Consider the following 15,457-nt stretch of genomic DNA (forward strand, 5'->3'; position numbering starts at 1 on the left):
AGCTACAGTTCCTGTGAGCAAAGCATAGAAAATCAGAGCTGCATTTTAAAACACAACATTTATCTTATAGAATATTATATTAAGCAAAAAAAAAAAGGAACATCTGCATCCCAGAAACCAGGTGTGATGGGACCACATACCAACTCAGTCTTGTCTTCCAAAAAACAATCTTCAAGTATCATCAATTTCATCTTAGCAGGTTGTTTAAAAAAAAAAGGAGTGACAACTATCATTAGACAAACATGATTCTTACCAGTGTACTAGTGACAATATTCTGCATTTCTGGAGACCTTTAATGGCTGAAAATACCTTTAAATAAAATATTTTGAAACATGTTGCAAGCCACAAGATAGTAATGCACTAACAGACAAAAGCATAATAATCTAACCTTGATGAAAAAGAATGTGGAGTTATCAGCTGCACATTAGCTCTATTCTTCATCAGTAATTTTACAGACAATTTAATGGGGTGTAGGTGAAATACAGGAATGTGGGAGTCTTCTGTCAGAGACCGGAATAAAATCTAGGTCTTTGTGTCCTACCTGTTGTGTTGATTGCCTTTTCTTCTTTCAGTTCAGATACTAGACTGCAGCAGCAAGGAAAATAAAGAGAGGATCTTCCCCTTTAGAGAAAAAAAAAAAAGTAGCATAAAATCATGTAATTCACATTCAGATCATCAAATCTGAATTAAGAATTTTAAAACCTTTGATCATGTAATCCTGACTGATTATTTCATTTTGCAACAGTAATATTTGTAGTACAACTTTTGTGAGTAGTCAAAAGTAGTGACCATCATCTCAGAGAGCTAACCTAGCTTCTAAGAGGCAGCTAGTTATTAGTGAGCAAAATGTAGCTGTTTCTGGCAAATTTTATGAGAAGGAAAAGCATTTTTCCAATCTGAAAACTTTTTAATTCATTACACTTTATTTTTTCAATTATATAAATTAAGAATAAAATCATTTTTATTTAGGAAACAGTAATATAACAAAGGGAGCATATTTTATTTACTACTTCTTTTTTTATTTAGAGCAATAAAGGAGTGAAATAAATCTTTTTTTTTTTTTTTTTTAACCTAGGATTAATAATTCTACTGAAGTTCTGGTTAAGGTAGTGCTGTGTTATGGGATTACTTTTTCGTATACATAAATTCATCAGTTCCACTGTGGAACTGCATAAGAGGTTTGTGTGTGAAGACACATTAGCTTCCTAGGTTATCCATAGGCTGTCTGACAAACATTTAAAAGATGCTGGAAATGCAACTCTGAAAATCCAAAACACCAAATTTGCATGTGTAGTATTTTTCTCAGCCCTTTCTTCTGTTGCTAATATTCAAAACTATATTGTAAAAAATAAATACATTAAGAAGGGGGGTGGGGGCTGGAGGCTATTAATCCTCAGCTTTTTTTTGCAGTGTTATACCATACATTACCAGTGTACGGCCTGGCACTTGCATATCATAATTTCTAGCAAAAGGATATGTGTTAGCACTCATTCATTTTAACTTACCTGAAATACTACTTCAATATCTGATCAATAATACTATTTAGTACTTATATACTGCTTTTTTTTTTTTTTTTTGAAGGTCTATTCATGCAGAATAATTTAGCTGCCAATGTATACAAACTAATTATACAAATCTCAATGGAATCTGTTTACATTATAAATAACTGTTATGTGTGAAAGGCTGCAAAAGTTTCTTCCTTATTCTGACTACTGGGAAATATATTTTACCTCAGAACACCCTAAAAACTTAACTGTCTACAGTAGCCATAAAAATCTATTTGAATAGTGTAGAGATGGAAAAGAAACAGTCAGTACAGGACTTATCAAGAGAACAATACTAGTTTATTTTCCACGTCAGTGTAAAAACAGAAGCTTTTACCTCTTTGGGAATCAGCTAATCAATTTACTAGATCTCATAGTCAGGAAACTGTCTTTATATACAGCTTGATCTATATATGAATTCACACTTTTTTTTTTTTCTTGTCTGTTTAATTTTATTTTTTTTACAAATCTGCATTAAAATTGATATCCATTACCATTTTTTCCTCTTAGTCATAACTACCAACTTCTAATTTATATCTGCATTTTAAATTATTTCTACAGATGTATTCCCATCTGTAATGAACACAACACCTGTTGCAGAAAATATGACTGCCGTACGAGTAACAATTGTCTTATGATACTTCCCTACTTTCTTTTAAAATGGTGATGGTCTTTGGTTTCTCTTTGATGAATCTCATTAGATTGATTATATTGTTGATTGTGGCCCTATGCTTAGAACTGTTGAATACATGCATCTACCTCAGCAGGTAGAAAGGATCACACTTAGAGCTAGAAGGTTATTAATCACCATTTAGTCTTTGTTGATTCAAAATCAAACAAGCTCTGTAATGCCAAAAATACTGTGCAGCTCCGAGTACAAAACTCTAAATTTAAGTGAGCTATCACATTCATGCTGCAGAAGATTGTATTTCTGGTACTAAACCTCTTCTTGCCTCTCTATATTCTCTCACATAAGGGATATTCACGTCATGTGCTTTAGGCACCTAATTTAGATGCAGTTTAGAGTACAGTCTAAGATCCTAAATTTCCAACAAGGTCAATGGAACTATGCAGGCTCCTCAGGAGAGCAATTCAGGAAAGATAAATTTGATTCGTAAAGTTAGATGATGTGAATGCCACCAGTTGTGTATTCCTAAATTTCAAGGACAGCATGCACCAAATTTATTTCAAAGGTGCCTTTAGGACTTACCTGAAGCCTGTGAAAATCAGAAGACAAACACCAGGGAACTGTGAGTGGCCCTTTCCATTTCAAAGTAATGGTAATGAGTTAGAGATGCTTTTTGCATGCACTGTACCTGCATGAATGTAATTCAGAACAGCTATAGATGAAAACAGGTATCACATTGTGTTACCCCCTGGTTCGTGTAGAATCAATTTATGCTTTCAGTCTAGTTGAGTACACTAATTTCTATATTTCAGGAAAAGCTTTGTGAGATCCATATTTTTCTCAAAAGAAAGCTAAACCAATGACTGTAGTAAATGAGTCCAATGGCAAATGCAAGACATAGTTCTGCAGATGTATATAAAGTATATATAATGCAGTATATATATTATATATACTTTTTCTCAGTTATATGAAGATAAATGCGAATCATTACGCTATATATTTTTCATTTGTACTCAATTCCTCACACTGCTGATAATTCATATCTCTTCCCCTTCTTTCTTTTCAAGAAGAATTACACCTGTACATCACAAAACGTGTTTATATGCATGCTTTGTGTGTATGACCGATTCATGTAGGACATAGATCAAATTAGAATCTTTTAAGTGTTTGCTTAACTCTGTCTCTGGTATTGTTGGTATTTAATCATTGACTCACTCCTATGTTTTCCTGCATAGATATCTTATCCTAACTGCGTATGACTTTCAGGTACAAAGCTATACATAAATAAGGCAAGGATGTATTTTAAAATCTAAATTTAAATGTAATCCACTCCATTCAATTTTCATAAATTATTACTACAATTTAGTTTTTCAAGAAATATAATATCATATGCTGGAATGATCTGTAAGTGAAATGATTCGTATAATAATTCCAGATAGCTGATAAATTCCCATTTATGGGAAAGTACATAATACTTTGGTGTTTTGTATTATGCCAGTTGGCACATCTCAACTATCTTTGTTCCTAAAATTTCCTGCAATTCCCTGTGCTTGGCTTCAGTGCAAACACTGCTTTTTCAATTTTTCACTTTTTAGGTCTAGAAAACAACAACAACAACAACACAAATATACTCCAGTCCATTCTGTATAAATACAACCTCTCTTTTCCCATTTTGCATGTTTCATATATTTCCTTTCCCAAAACCTGTGATTGTTCCAATTGCTTGAATTACTAGTCAATGTTTAGAACCGTGCACAATAGTATTCTTGAGAAGTAATTCTGATTAAAAGTGACATCTACCTTTGCTCTAGTATGTGGTTAATCTATGTGCAAGATTAACCAGATCATGAATTTGTCATTCCTAGTAGCAGAGCTTGGGGGAGAGAGGTGTTGCAGTAGAGTTGGTAGTTAACTACTTAAATAAACTGTGGCCAATATTACCCAAGATCTGCTAGTGGTTCTGTTGGTGACAGGTTGGGGTGCAGCCTCAGTGAGTCTGAGGATGACACCAAATGATGGGGAACAGTTGGTATGCTGGATTGCAGTACTGCTGTACAGAGGGACCTTGAGAATCTGAAGGAATGGACCAACAGGAATCTTGTAAAGATCAGCAAAGACAAATTCAGAGTCCTGCAGTTTTGCTAGAATAATGCCATTCATGAGGACTGGCTTGGAACTGACAGGGTAGAAAGCAGCTTTACAGAAAACAACCCAAGTGACATGGAAGAGAGGTTAAACAAGGGTTAGAAGTGTGGCCATGCAGGAAAGATCATGAACTGGAGCATATGAGCAGCAATGTAGTCAGCAGGTTGAAGTTATTATTTCCTCTTCAGCACGCATGTGGAAAGCTGTGTGTAGTTTTTGTTTTCCACCATACAAGAGAAAGCTTGGTGAACTGAAACAAGTCTGGGAGAAAGGCCTGCTAAGAGGTTAGGGGCATGTGACAGGCAAAAGGCTGAGTGAGGCTGAATAAGAGGGAAGGGTTAAGGGGGATCATATTGCTAATTTGGGCTGACAGTAGTAAATACTTCCATGAGATATCAAGAGAAAATTGCAAGGAGGAAAATGTATTTTCAATGTATTCGTTACTTTTTGCTGTCATTACTCCCTGTTTGGAGTATGAAAAAACATACATCCTTATTTTGTTTCAAAAATTTACAGAACGTTGTCCTAATGCCTCCTTGAAGATATCAGCAATCCTAAACTTAGTATTGTTATAATAATCCTCTATGTATGAAAAAAGTAATCAAGTGGCATATTTTCCCCTTTTAGTGTTTTAGAAGATCCATTAAGTGTAAATGAAATATACTGCCTAGCTGTATTAAAGTGGCTGTAGTAGAAATTAATTCAGACCCAAGAAAAAAGTTATGAGCAAGTCTGCTTCTTCACGAATATGGCCTCAGTGTTAAACAGCACATCAAACAACCCCATTCTATCAGTGGTCATGAGCATCATGTCCCTATTCTCTTGTCTCCGAATGAGTACTGAAAGTGCTTAGCGTAGTTTAAGTTGAAATTGTTGGCAGGTGTAATTAATCAATGTCACTAAAAAAAAAAATTCTTCCCTTTAGTCAGTAAAGATAAATAGTTTTCTGCTCAGAAGCTCTGTTTCCAAACAGAATAAAGAATCTAGAGAGACTAAGATTATTGCTTAGCTTCTTTAATGCCAAGAGTGCCATTACCCCAGAGTAATCCGTTCTGCATTGTTTAACAGCCACTGATAGCACTGAGGAAGAAACAGTGCTGGTAGACGTTGTGTCCTTTACATACTTCCATGCAGCTGGAAAAGGTGATTATTTCAAGTATAGTGATCAAATTGAAAACCAATATAAAGAAGAGTTTATTATAATTTTGATGTGAATTTAGAAGCGCGTTAAATATAACAGTTTAGCTAAAAAACAACTGAAGATAACATAAAGGTGGTAGCTATTTGGAAAGAATGAACACAAGTAGAATCAGTTTTTGTGATTGATTACTAAAATGCATTAATAAATAAAAAATAATTGTAGAAATTGGAGCTGAATGATACGAAATATTTGAGCATAACAAGATATACTTAGATTTTATTTTTAGATTTTTTTTTTTAAATGTCTGCTTGGAAACCTCCTTCGTATGTTGCAGCTTTTAAATTAGAGTGAAGAAAATTTCCAATAGATACAAATAAGGGCATTTATGGCATGGTAAATGAGATAATATAGCTAAATGTGCCATTTATACAAATCTGAAAAAATGCAGTATTTTTTTCTTTTGAAAGCAATAGATTGTGATCCCATGGAATGTTTTATTTTATTATTATTATTATTTTTAATAATTTATTATCTATATTTTAAACTTTGATTGCAGTCTTCTAATGTCTGAAGACCAGCTATTGAGAAATCAGTTATCTGTTGGATACATAGAATAACAGACGCTACATTTACACTAAAGAAATAACACCTTGACATGCAAATTAATGAAACTTGATCATATCACCTCTTAAATTGTTAGAATAATGCCCGGACATGTTTTGGCTAATGTTATCCAAGACAATTTCTAAGAACTGTTCAAGTTAGCTTAAACCAGTATTAACCCTGGTAGGCAGCTTGTTAGCAGCTGTGCTAGTCTGGGGGGCAAGAGATTTTCGGTTTATGAATACAGACTGTGCTGTGCTGGTTGGCCTCTGCCAGAGAATGGCCCCAATCATGCGTCATTATTTAGTAGAGACTTGTTCACAAAATCCAAGGCAAATCACAAACATGAGCACTGTGAAGATGAACATGAACACTATGAAGAAATAATGGGGGTCTGGAAGATAAAAAAAAAAATAAATAAATAAAAAATAATTCACAGTTCTCTGAGGACCAAGGCAGGCTTATTAAGGAAAAGGTAAACTAATATTAATAAAAAAAAAATTACCCATTTGAAAATTGTCCATTTTGTAGCAAATCAACTGAATGATTTGTAATTTCAGACATTTGCATTCTATATGCACCAGATATTCTTCTGACAAATTTGTCATTTCTACAACAGAATTTGCTGTCGTATATATGTATGTATGTATGTATGTATATATGTATGTATATGTATAACTGTCTATATGAAATTTTCAAATATCTGAATGATTACCTCTGTCACCTTGGAAGAGTAGAATGAATGTCACCTGCAGTTTTTATACCCTAGATCTTGTTCTGCTTGTTCCCAGATCCACTACTATATGCTCTTTGACTCTATTTTTTTTTTTTAATTGAGAATGGAAATTATTATTTTTTTCATATCAGCATTTTTGTAAATGTTGTCAAGATTTGTAAGAATTTGTAGTTTTGATGGATTGCTCTTCTATTGTAGCTGGTCACTGTGGTTCTCCGGACCCAATTGTAAATGGTCATATTAGTGGAGATGGATTCAGTTATCGTGATACTGTAGTCTATCAATGTAATCCTGGCTTTCGACTTGTTGGTACCTCTGTTAGAATTTGCCTACAGGATCACAAATGGTCCGGACAAACTCCCGTTTGTGTCCGTAAGTATAATTCATTTTTCAGTGAATATTGCAATTACCTTTAACCCAATTAAATATTAATGGTGGGTGAGATGTTCAAAGGTATTCGAATTATGTGTTAAAAACAGACGTTTTTTGGACATATTTTCAGTGATGAGGGTCATTATGATAATCCAATCCACTTTCTAACTTAGCACAGGCTGACTATCTGTATCCAGTAATGTCTGATTTCTGTTTTTTCGGAAGAAGGCTGACAGGCATTGAAGTGTGTTGGACAGCAGGCTGCACCTTAATAACTTTATCTATCTCTTTCTCCCTTTTTCTCCAGGTGTAGCTTCTTTGTCAAGTGTCATCTTACAGAGCTTCTCATATATTTTTATTTTATTTTTTTTTAGTAAGAATACTAATGGTCTAATTTTTTTCTTTGCTGGATAAAGCGAGAATACTGTTCTGATGGTAACTGCCCATTTTTCCAGGTTGGCTTAATATTTGTCAGTGCAAACCCAGGCCCAGGCACAGTATTGGATTATACTGCATCTGTTAGAAAAATATTGACTTCTTTATTCTCTCTTTTGTCTTGTTGCTGTTGTTCTTAATTCATCTGCTTTTGAAAATCTCATAATTAATTATTTATTTTTTTAAGTCAGTCCCACTCTAGTTCCTTCCACATTTGTGTGGCAGGTCTTCTGACATTTTCTGAAGAATCAGCCATTTAATCAGTCAAGTCTGATTCCTCTGCTTATTATTTTGCTACTTTATTGTATACTAGCATTTTTTTATTGTTTTTTTGGTCTTAATAAAACTCCCAATTTCTATATAATCTTGGTTATTTTTAATGATCGTTTACATCAGTGATTTCTTTTTTCTTTCTTTCATTTTCAAGATGTCTATAATTCAGACAGAAGTATTTTATTTTTTCACACAGAGTCACTAAGACAATCATTTTTTTCTGTTAAAGATGTTAGTATCTTTGTTTCATTGCTAAGAAAATATATTACTGAGAAGTCATTAGATTTCGAAATGTTCAGTACTTTCTTATTTCAACCTGTATACAGCTGCAGGAAATATCTGCCGAATGTCATTGTCCTCTTAAAATCCTATTGATATCTTCAAGTGATTTATATTCATCAAAGGAGAAATGCCACCAGCTTGTGTCATTGCTTTTAATGGATTAATTTTACCATGCAGTGAACAAAATCCCTTCAAAAGAAAGGGGCAAAGCTGGGAGGGGTGAGGGGAGAGAGTCAGTTCCTTCCTAAATTGCTACTGTTATTACTGTTCTGAGAAGAACTGGCAGTAGTTTCTGTTTGTACAGGCTGCCTAGCAGCAACATGGCTTTATTTTGCTTATAACTGTCAAGACTAAAGAGCTGTATGTACACCCCTTCCCTCACCTCCTCTTTTTTGTCAGCAACCAAGCTTCAGAAGATTTTTCCACTTTTATTTATTTATTTCTTAATTAAAAAATCTAGTAAAAATGTCTCAGCTATTTCGGAGAGGGAAAGTGGAAGCATGGTGCTTACCAGTGCTAGAAATGGGCTCACTAATGTAATACAGAAAAGGTCCTCTGACTAAGGAGTATGAGTCAGACACTAGAAATATACCAGGGGCACCATAAAGATGCTACAGTCTGTACCCCTGAAAATCTACTATGAGTTGGGCTACATTTTGTGATATGTTTAAAGGTTATGCATCCTTTCATATTTGTAATTGGTTCTTCAAAAAACATTATCTAAGAAAGTATTCAGAGTACTCCACACATTACTCTTTTATCTTCATTTCCTATGCTCCTTTATCTTGCACAATTTTTGACACAAGTGTTTCCCTACCTCAGTATTGGGTAATCTATTAGACCATACTTTGGCTAAATATATTCCCAAAGATCTATTATCTTTATCAAGTGAAGTGAACTCCCGAGTTATTGGGAGTTAATGTGAAAAGTAAAGATCTCTGATTAGTTTTTTGTGAATAACAGCACAACAAAAATCAAAACAGTGACTTTCTTTACTAAAAATATAAACTGTATTAATATTAAATAAACCTCTTATAGTATATAGCATACTTCAGGGTCTAAGACTGATACTGTATTAAAGACTTGAGAATATACTTGGGAGTTTTATTACTTTAAATGGATATCTCTTTGCTACGTTTCCAGTATCCACATGACATATTTAGGACATAAGCATATCTGTATGCATGGGACAGTTCTTTGTATAAGGCAGGGAAAGGGAACAATTTAGATGTCATAAGAACACTAGGAATAATCCTTAGTTGAAATGTGTTGGGTACTACTTAGGTAAACAATATTAAGAGTTAACTGTATACAACCCTAATGATGATTGGAAACACTATAATGCCAAACTATCCCCCCCCCCCCCTTTTTTTTTTTTTTAAATTACAAATATGTTTCTGAGTACTTGCTACTGTGTGAATTCAACTACTTCAGTGCTGATCAATCAATAGGTCAAGGATATCTATAAAACTAATGGAGCAATAACAAACCAGATCCTGTGACTAGGATCTCAGAATCTGAGATCTTTAGTGTTTTGGGAGGCATCAGAAAAAACAGAATCTGTAAGGAGTAATGACGTCTAAAGAGGATCTGACCCACAAGAATATGTTTTTGTTGAAAACTGAGCAGAATTATACTTCATTATCAGAATATTTATACAAGACCTACATTTTGTATTGTAAGAACCCATGGCATAGAATTTGTTCAGGAAACTGTATAAACTTTATGGTGATAGCACTTTGTAGTTGAATAGTTTGTCATATAGGAAAGACGGTGACTACAGAAAATATTTTAGGAATTGAAATTTAATAATCTGTAACAGTCAAAAAATGTACCAGCTGCGCTAAAATAAAGTAGATCCTGTGCATATACTCACATTTTGTTCTGATGCTTAGGGTATCATCTTCAAATGCTGCAAATGGAATAGTGCAAAAAGGGGCTTAAGTGACTGAAATAGATTTATTTTGCAATTTATGGGCTAAATACTAATCTGGATACAGGAAGGTGTCCTATGTAATTTTCAAAGATCAAGTATTGTTGAAAATACTATTTCATAACTTAACTCTGTGGTAAAATAAAAGAAAACATTAAAATTATATTTCGTGTGTCAGTTCAGTAAAGAAAAGAAAAAATAACTAATGAATTAATTAGAAGGTATATATGTGAATAGGATATTTACTTTAGTATGATAGCCATTATCACCAGCAAAATGTTGAAAAGCTGCATATATATATATCTTTGACTTTCTTATTTTCAATTGTCGGTACCTATGGTTTTATTCTATATTTTTCTGTATTATTTTGATGTCTGGTCATGTGGAAGGCTACAGCTTAACCATTATAAAATATATAAGTATCATGTAAGCATATCAAAAAACACATAATATGCATAATGGGAATGATTTAATCCCAACAATGATATCTCTACTGCCAGAAGAAAATCTAATTAAAAGGATTTAAACAAAGCAACTCAACAATTTTTGAACAAGAATGCTTTGGAACTCCAGAATGTTCTGAAGCAATACTTGAATTCAATCTGTTTTACCCTACTAGATTTTGAATCTTGCAGGGTTTTTTTGTTGTTGTTTGTTTGTCTGTTTTAATCTGCATTATTAGGATATATAGTGCAGTCTCAATATTTTTTAGGGTATAGTACATGTCAGTAGGGTGTCAAAATGCATATGCATATAATTATTTATATTACAACTTTCACCATAAGGTAAAAAGTAGATTCTGAAAGTCTTACAGAAAAATAGGCATATTTTCCCCTGGCAGTTAAGTTCTCTGTATAAATGCATCATATTTTTTCTTAAACTTCTTCCATAAATATAGAAGAAAATTTCAGAAATAAAAACAGCTCCAACCTGCAAGTGATTCCATGAAACAGTACCTTTCAGTTAGTTGCTAACATGCCTATTTTTCTTTTAACAGCAATCACATGTGGACATCCTGGGAATCCAGCTCATGGAATGACTAATGGCAGCGAGTTCAATTTAAATGATGTTGTAAATTTTACTTGCAACACCGGGTACTTACTTCAGGGTGCTTCTCGAGCACAGTGCCGAAGCAATGGGCAATGGAGTAGCCCTCTACCAAACTGCCGAGGTAAGAAACTTTTCTGTTCATTCTCTGTTCTCTAATGACTTATTTCAGGTATTATCCTTTAAGCCTGCCTTCAAAACACTGGGATAAAATTCAGAAAATGGACCTTCATGACCTTATTGCTTTCTTTATTTGAGTTTTTACATTTCTATATTGGAAAAAGGAGTAAGCTAAGTATTGGGGAAACCTTGGGTTTTCAGTATTTGACCTCAAAGATTTCAGACTGTAATCCCTAACATTTAGTTTAGAGACACATAAAGTCTACTTTATATCACAAAAGTTATATTACATCAATAAATCAGTCAGCTATCTAGCCTGACTTACCTGCACTGGAAGTTTCCGTAAATGGTCAGTTACTCCTATTAAGAGATAGTCATGTAAATGAATATTCTTGCAACAAAACACTTTCTTCTGTATTTCTTATTTATGGCCACTGTTTTATTTGTTTTCCTCAACCTTTTTCTCTAGTTGCAGAATATGAAGCTAATATTAGACCTTTATTGAGATCTTTATCAGACCACTAATATCTTTTCATTGCTCCACTATTTTGATATTTTATGCCCCAAAATAACTTGTACTGGTGTAGTAAATGCTTTCTCAATGCCCAATCCAGTAAGTTGCTGATAATAAATAATAATATGGTGAAATGTTTTCTTCTGAATCACTAAGTCAGAAAAGATACCTTCTTTTGTAAAACATGCAAATTTTCAGAGAGGTGAAAAATCTCTCTGAAAAAACGGAGGGGTGAGTCATATAAGATATACTGAAAGATCTCTAGAGCCTGGAGAAAAGTTTTTGAGATTTTGTATATAGTTTAGTGGTCTTTTTGTGAACTCTCCAGAAGGAAATTGATTGTAATGAGCCTAACTTAAAAATGTTATAACCCCACTGTTATGTCATCTAGCTCCATCTTCGCTTTAATGCCAACCCATAAACTCCTCATCCATCCCCAGGCAGACTTCCATTCATTCCAGCTGGTCATTCACGTAGAAGACTACATCCCATCCTTGTCTCCCTTTCCTGTACTTCCTAAAGAACCTATATCCTTCCAATCCAATAATCCAGTCCTGAGAGCCACCCCACCATGTCTCCATGATCCCAATAAGATCATAGGCCTGCAAGCATACACACACCTCAATCATCTTGTTTGCTCCTCGTACTGTGTGAGTTTGTGTACAAGCACTTAAGAGGGGAAAAAGCAGCGTGTTTGGTTCATAGATGGAATTGGGGGATTTCTCCATAATGAAGCCTTTTAGGCATTTATTTGGTAATCTGCAAGTGTTGAAGGTGACCCTGTTTAATCCCCATTTTGTTGATTTTGTGATCCTTCCTTATCCCATCAACCCATGCCCTTTGTTCAGCAACCCTGTCTGTTACTCTTTCACAGGGCTGCTGGTTATTCTTTCCCTCCACTCTCATACTAAATTTAAAGCCTTCCTTATGAGGTCATCCATCCTACTGGTGAAAATATCTTTGCCCTGTGTAGTGAGCTGGATCCCACCTCTCCAAGCAGATGCTGATCTGCAAACGGGGTCCCTTGATCATAGAACCCAAAACCCTGTTGAAAACAACAGTTCTGTAGCCAATTATTGACATGACAGTAATGCACTTTCCTGGCACCATACTTCACTGGCAGGATTGAGAAAGAAAAACACCAGCCAGGCCTCTATGCCCTTTTCTATTGCTCTCAGAGTTGTGTAGTCACCTTTGATACTGTTCAGGTTTCACCTGGCTCACATGGAATAACAGAAGGGGTTAGTAATCAGAGGGTAAGACAAGCTTTGGCAGTCCCTCCACAATATCACAGGTCTGGACTCCCAAGCAGGCAGCAAGCCTCTCTAGTTGAAAGGTCATAGAATCATAGAATGGATTGGCTTGGAAGAGACCTTAAAAATTGTCTAACTCCAACCCCCCTGCAATGGGCGGGGTTGCCAGCCACTAGATCAGGTTGCTCAGGGCCTCATCTAATCTGGCCTAGAACACCACCTGGGATGGGGCATCCAAAACTTCTCTTGGCACAACTCTTTCCAGTGCCTCACTACCCTTACAATGAAGAATTTCCACCTAATGTCTAATCTAAATCTATCCTCTTTTAGCTTAAGACCATTCCTCCTTCTCCTATCATTATCTACCCAAGTAAAGAGTCCTTCTGCATCCTTTTTATAAGACCCTTTAAAGTATTGAAAGGTGGCAAGGAGGTATCCCCTATCCCCTTCTCGAGGCTGAACATACCCAGCTCTCTCAGCCTTTCTTCATAGGAGAAGTCAAGTCAACAGATGGGTCCCTCTATCCCCTTCAGCAGGGAATCACCTGTTATTATGACTCCCTGTTTCTCCCTGGTGCTCTTGTGTGGTTTAGGGTTAGGTGGACTAGATCCTTTGCTTGAAGACACGTATGGCTTCTCTTCAACTTTGAGGGTGGTAAATCTATTTCATAGGTGTAAGCCTTTTAATGGGTCAGGAACCTTCTTCTTGGTGCCAGAAGCCACCAGCTTCCATCTTCCGTAAAATCATAAAATCATTAAGATTGGAAAAGACCTTTAAAATCATCTGGTCCAACCATCCCCCTACTACCAATGTCACCCACTAAATCATGTCCCTAAGCACCAGGTTCAGTCTTTCCTTGAACACCCCTGGGGACGGTGACTCCTGGACAACCCGTTCCAGTGCCTGACTGCTCTTTCTGAGAAGAAATGTCTCCTAATTTTCAACCTGAACCTCCCCTAGCCCAACTTAAGGCCGTTCCCTCTAGTCCTATTGCTAGTTACCTTTGAGAAGAGGCTGACCCTCAGCTCTGCACACCTTCCTTTCAGGTAACTGTAGAGAGCAATAAGGTCTCCCCTGAGCCTCCTCTTCTCCAGACTAAACAACCCCAGTGCCCTCAGCCTGTCCTCATAGCCCTTGTGTTCCAGGCCTTTCACCAGCTTTGTAGCCCTTCTCTGGACACGTTCCAGGGACTCAATGTCCTTCTTTTGCTGAGGGGCCCAAAACTGAACACAGTACTTGAGTTTCACCTTCTCCAGAGGTTGCACTTACCTTAATCATGGGGGTGAACATTGTGTGCTTCTTTATTGCAGTTGTCCTTTGTAACTTGTCTTTAATTGCTGAAGGAAATTGCAGTCAGTAAAGTTGTGCTAAGGATACTAACATTGGGACTAAAATGATGTAATCAGTTCAGTTCAGTTATTGTCAGCTTTATTATCTCCACCTGTTGGCTTATTAAAAATCATATTTTATTACAGTGGTTGTTCCTAAGAATAATAATTATCTTTGGTGATTAGCTCATCATATTATTTGAGAGATAGCTAATGCAATTTCAAGCTCAGTATGTGTGGAATTAGAACTTTCATTCTCATTAAAACAATACAGAAATGGCAATTCCCTCAGTAACTACCCTCAGAATTTTTTCAAGTGACTTAGCATAGCAACTTAATTATTGAGGAGAAACAGGAATTAGTAAACTGTTTCTATTTAGGCTCATGTATCTTTTTTTTCCTTGTATACTATTTTGTATCACTAAACTTCAGTGAACACAGTCTTCTGTCTCATCAGTGAAGCATTTTTTAATTTGTTAAAAATGAAGCTTTTTTTTTTTCATATATCTAGCAGTTTCAGTCCAAGTCTGCTCCATTTGACTGTCAGAGGCAGTTACATGGTTTTACTAAAGCTAGACCCCAGCTACAAATAAAATTATTCAGATACTTATATTGAACTCAAACGTACACATTTATTTAAAAAATAATATAAGAGAAAAAGAAAGGAAATTTATGAAAAATGATGTGAAGGCTAAGAACATTATAAAAATAAGAATGGTGTTCTTTCAAAGGAATGCAGTACAGACCAGGCTGGTTCAAACCTCTGTGTCAGCCATGCATGTTCCCAAAGAACACATCTCTGCTTGCATCTCCCTTGTTTAATTCTAGCTGTGTATCTGGACAAAGGATTCTTCCCTACTGTCTCCCTAAAACCTCCTGGCATAATTACATTTACATCATTTCACTGTGAACAAAATCTGATACACCATTTATGAAAATTTCTTATGAAATCATAAGGTTTTATGAAATAAAATGTGCTGAAATGATAATTCTACATCCATAATTTAAAAAAAAAAATAAATTGCATGTATCAAATTTAATTTTAATTAATTGTTTAGAACTTAACCTAAAGGAAGTAATAGCACTTCTGGCACATACCTTTC

The 15,457-nt window shown here is 35.2% G+C and overlaps 1 protein-coding gene across 1 annotated transcript in view; it reads left to right on the plus strand.

The window, feature by feature from the left end:
- CSMD1 (CUB and Sushi multiple domains 1) overlaps positions 1-15,457 on the plus strand; it is a 1,184,580-nt gene that overhangs the window by 1,109,225 nt on the left and 59,898 nt on the right. The window contains exons 53-54 of the mRNA XM_082756691.1: positions 6,996-7,169; positions 11,090-11,263. Of these exons, the coding sequence (XP_082612817.1) occupies positions 6,996-7,169; positions 11,090-11,263 (348 nt within the window). The remainder of the gene's footprint in view (positions 1-6,995; positions 7,170-11,089; positions 11,264-15,457) is intronic.

The sequence above is a fragment of the Aythya marila genome (assembly GCF_965140915.1).
Source record: "Aythya marila genome assembly, chromosome: 3".
Taxonomy (NCBI): Eukaryota; Metazoa; Chordata; class Aves; order Anseriformes; family Anatidae; genus Aythya; species Aythya marila.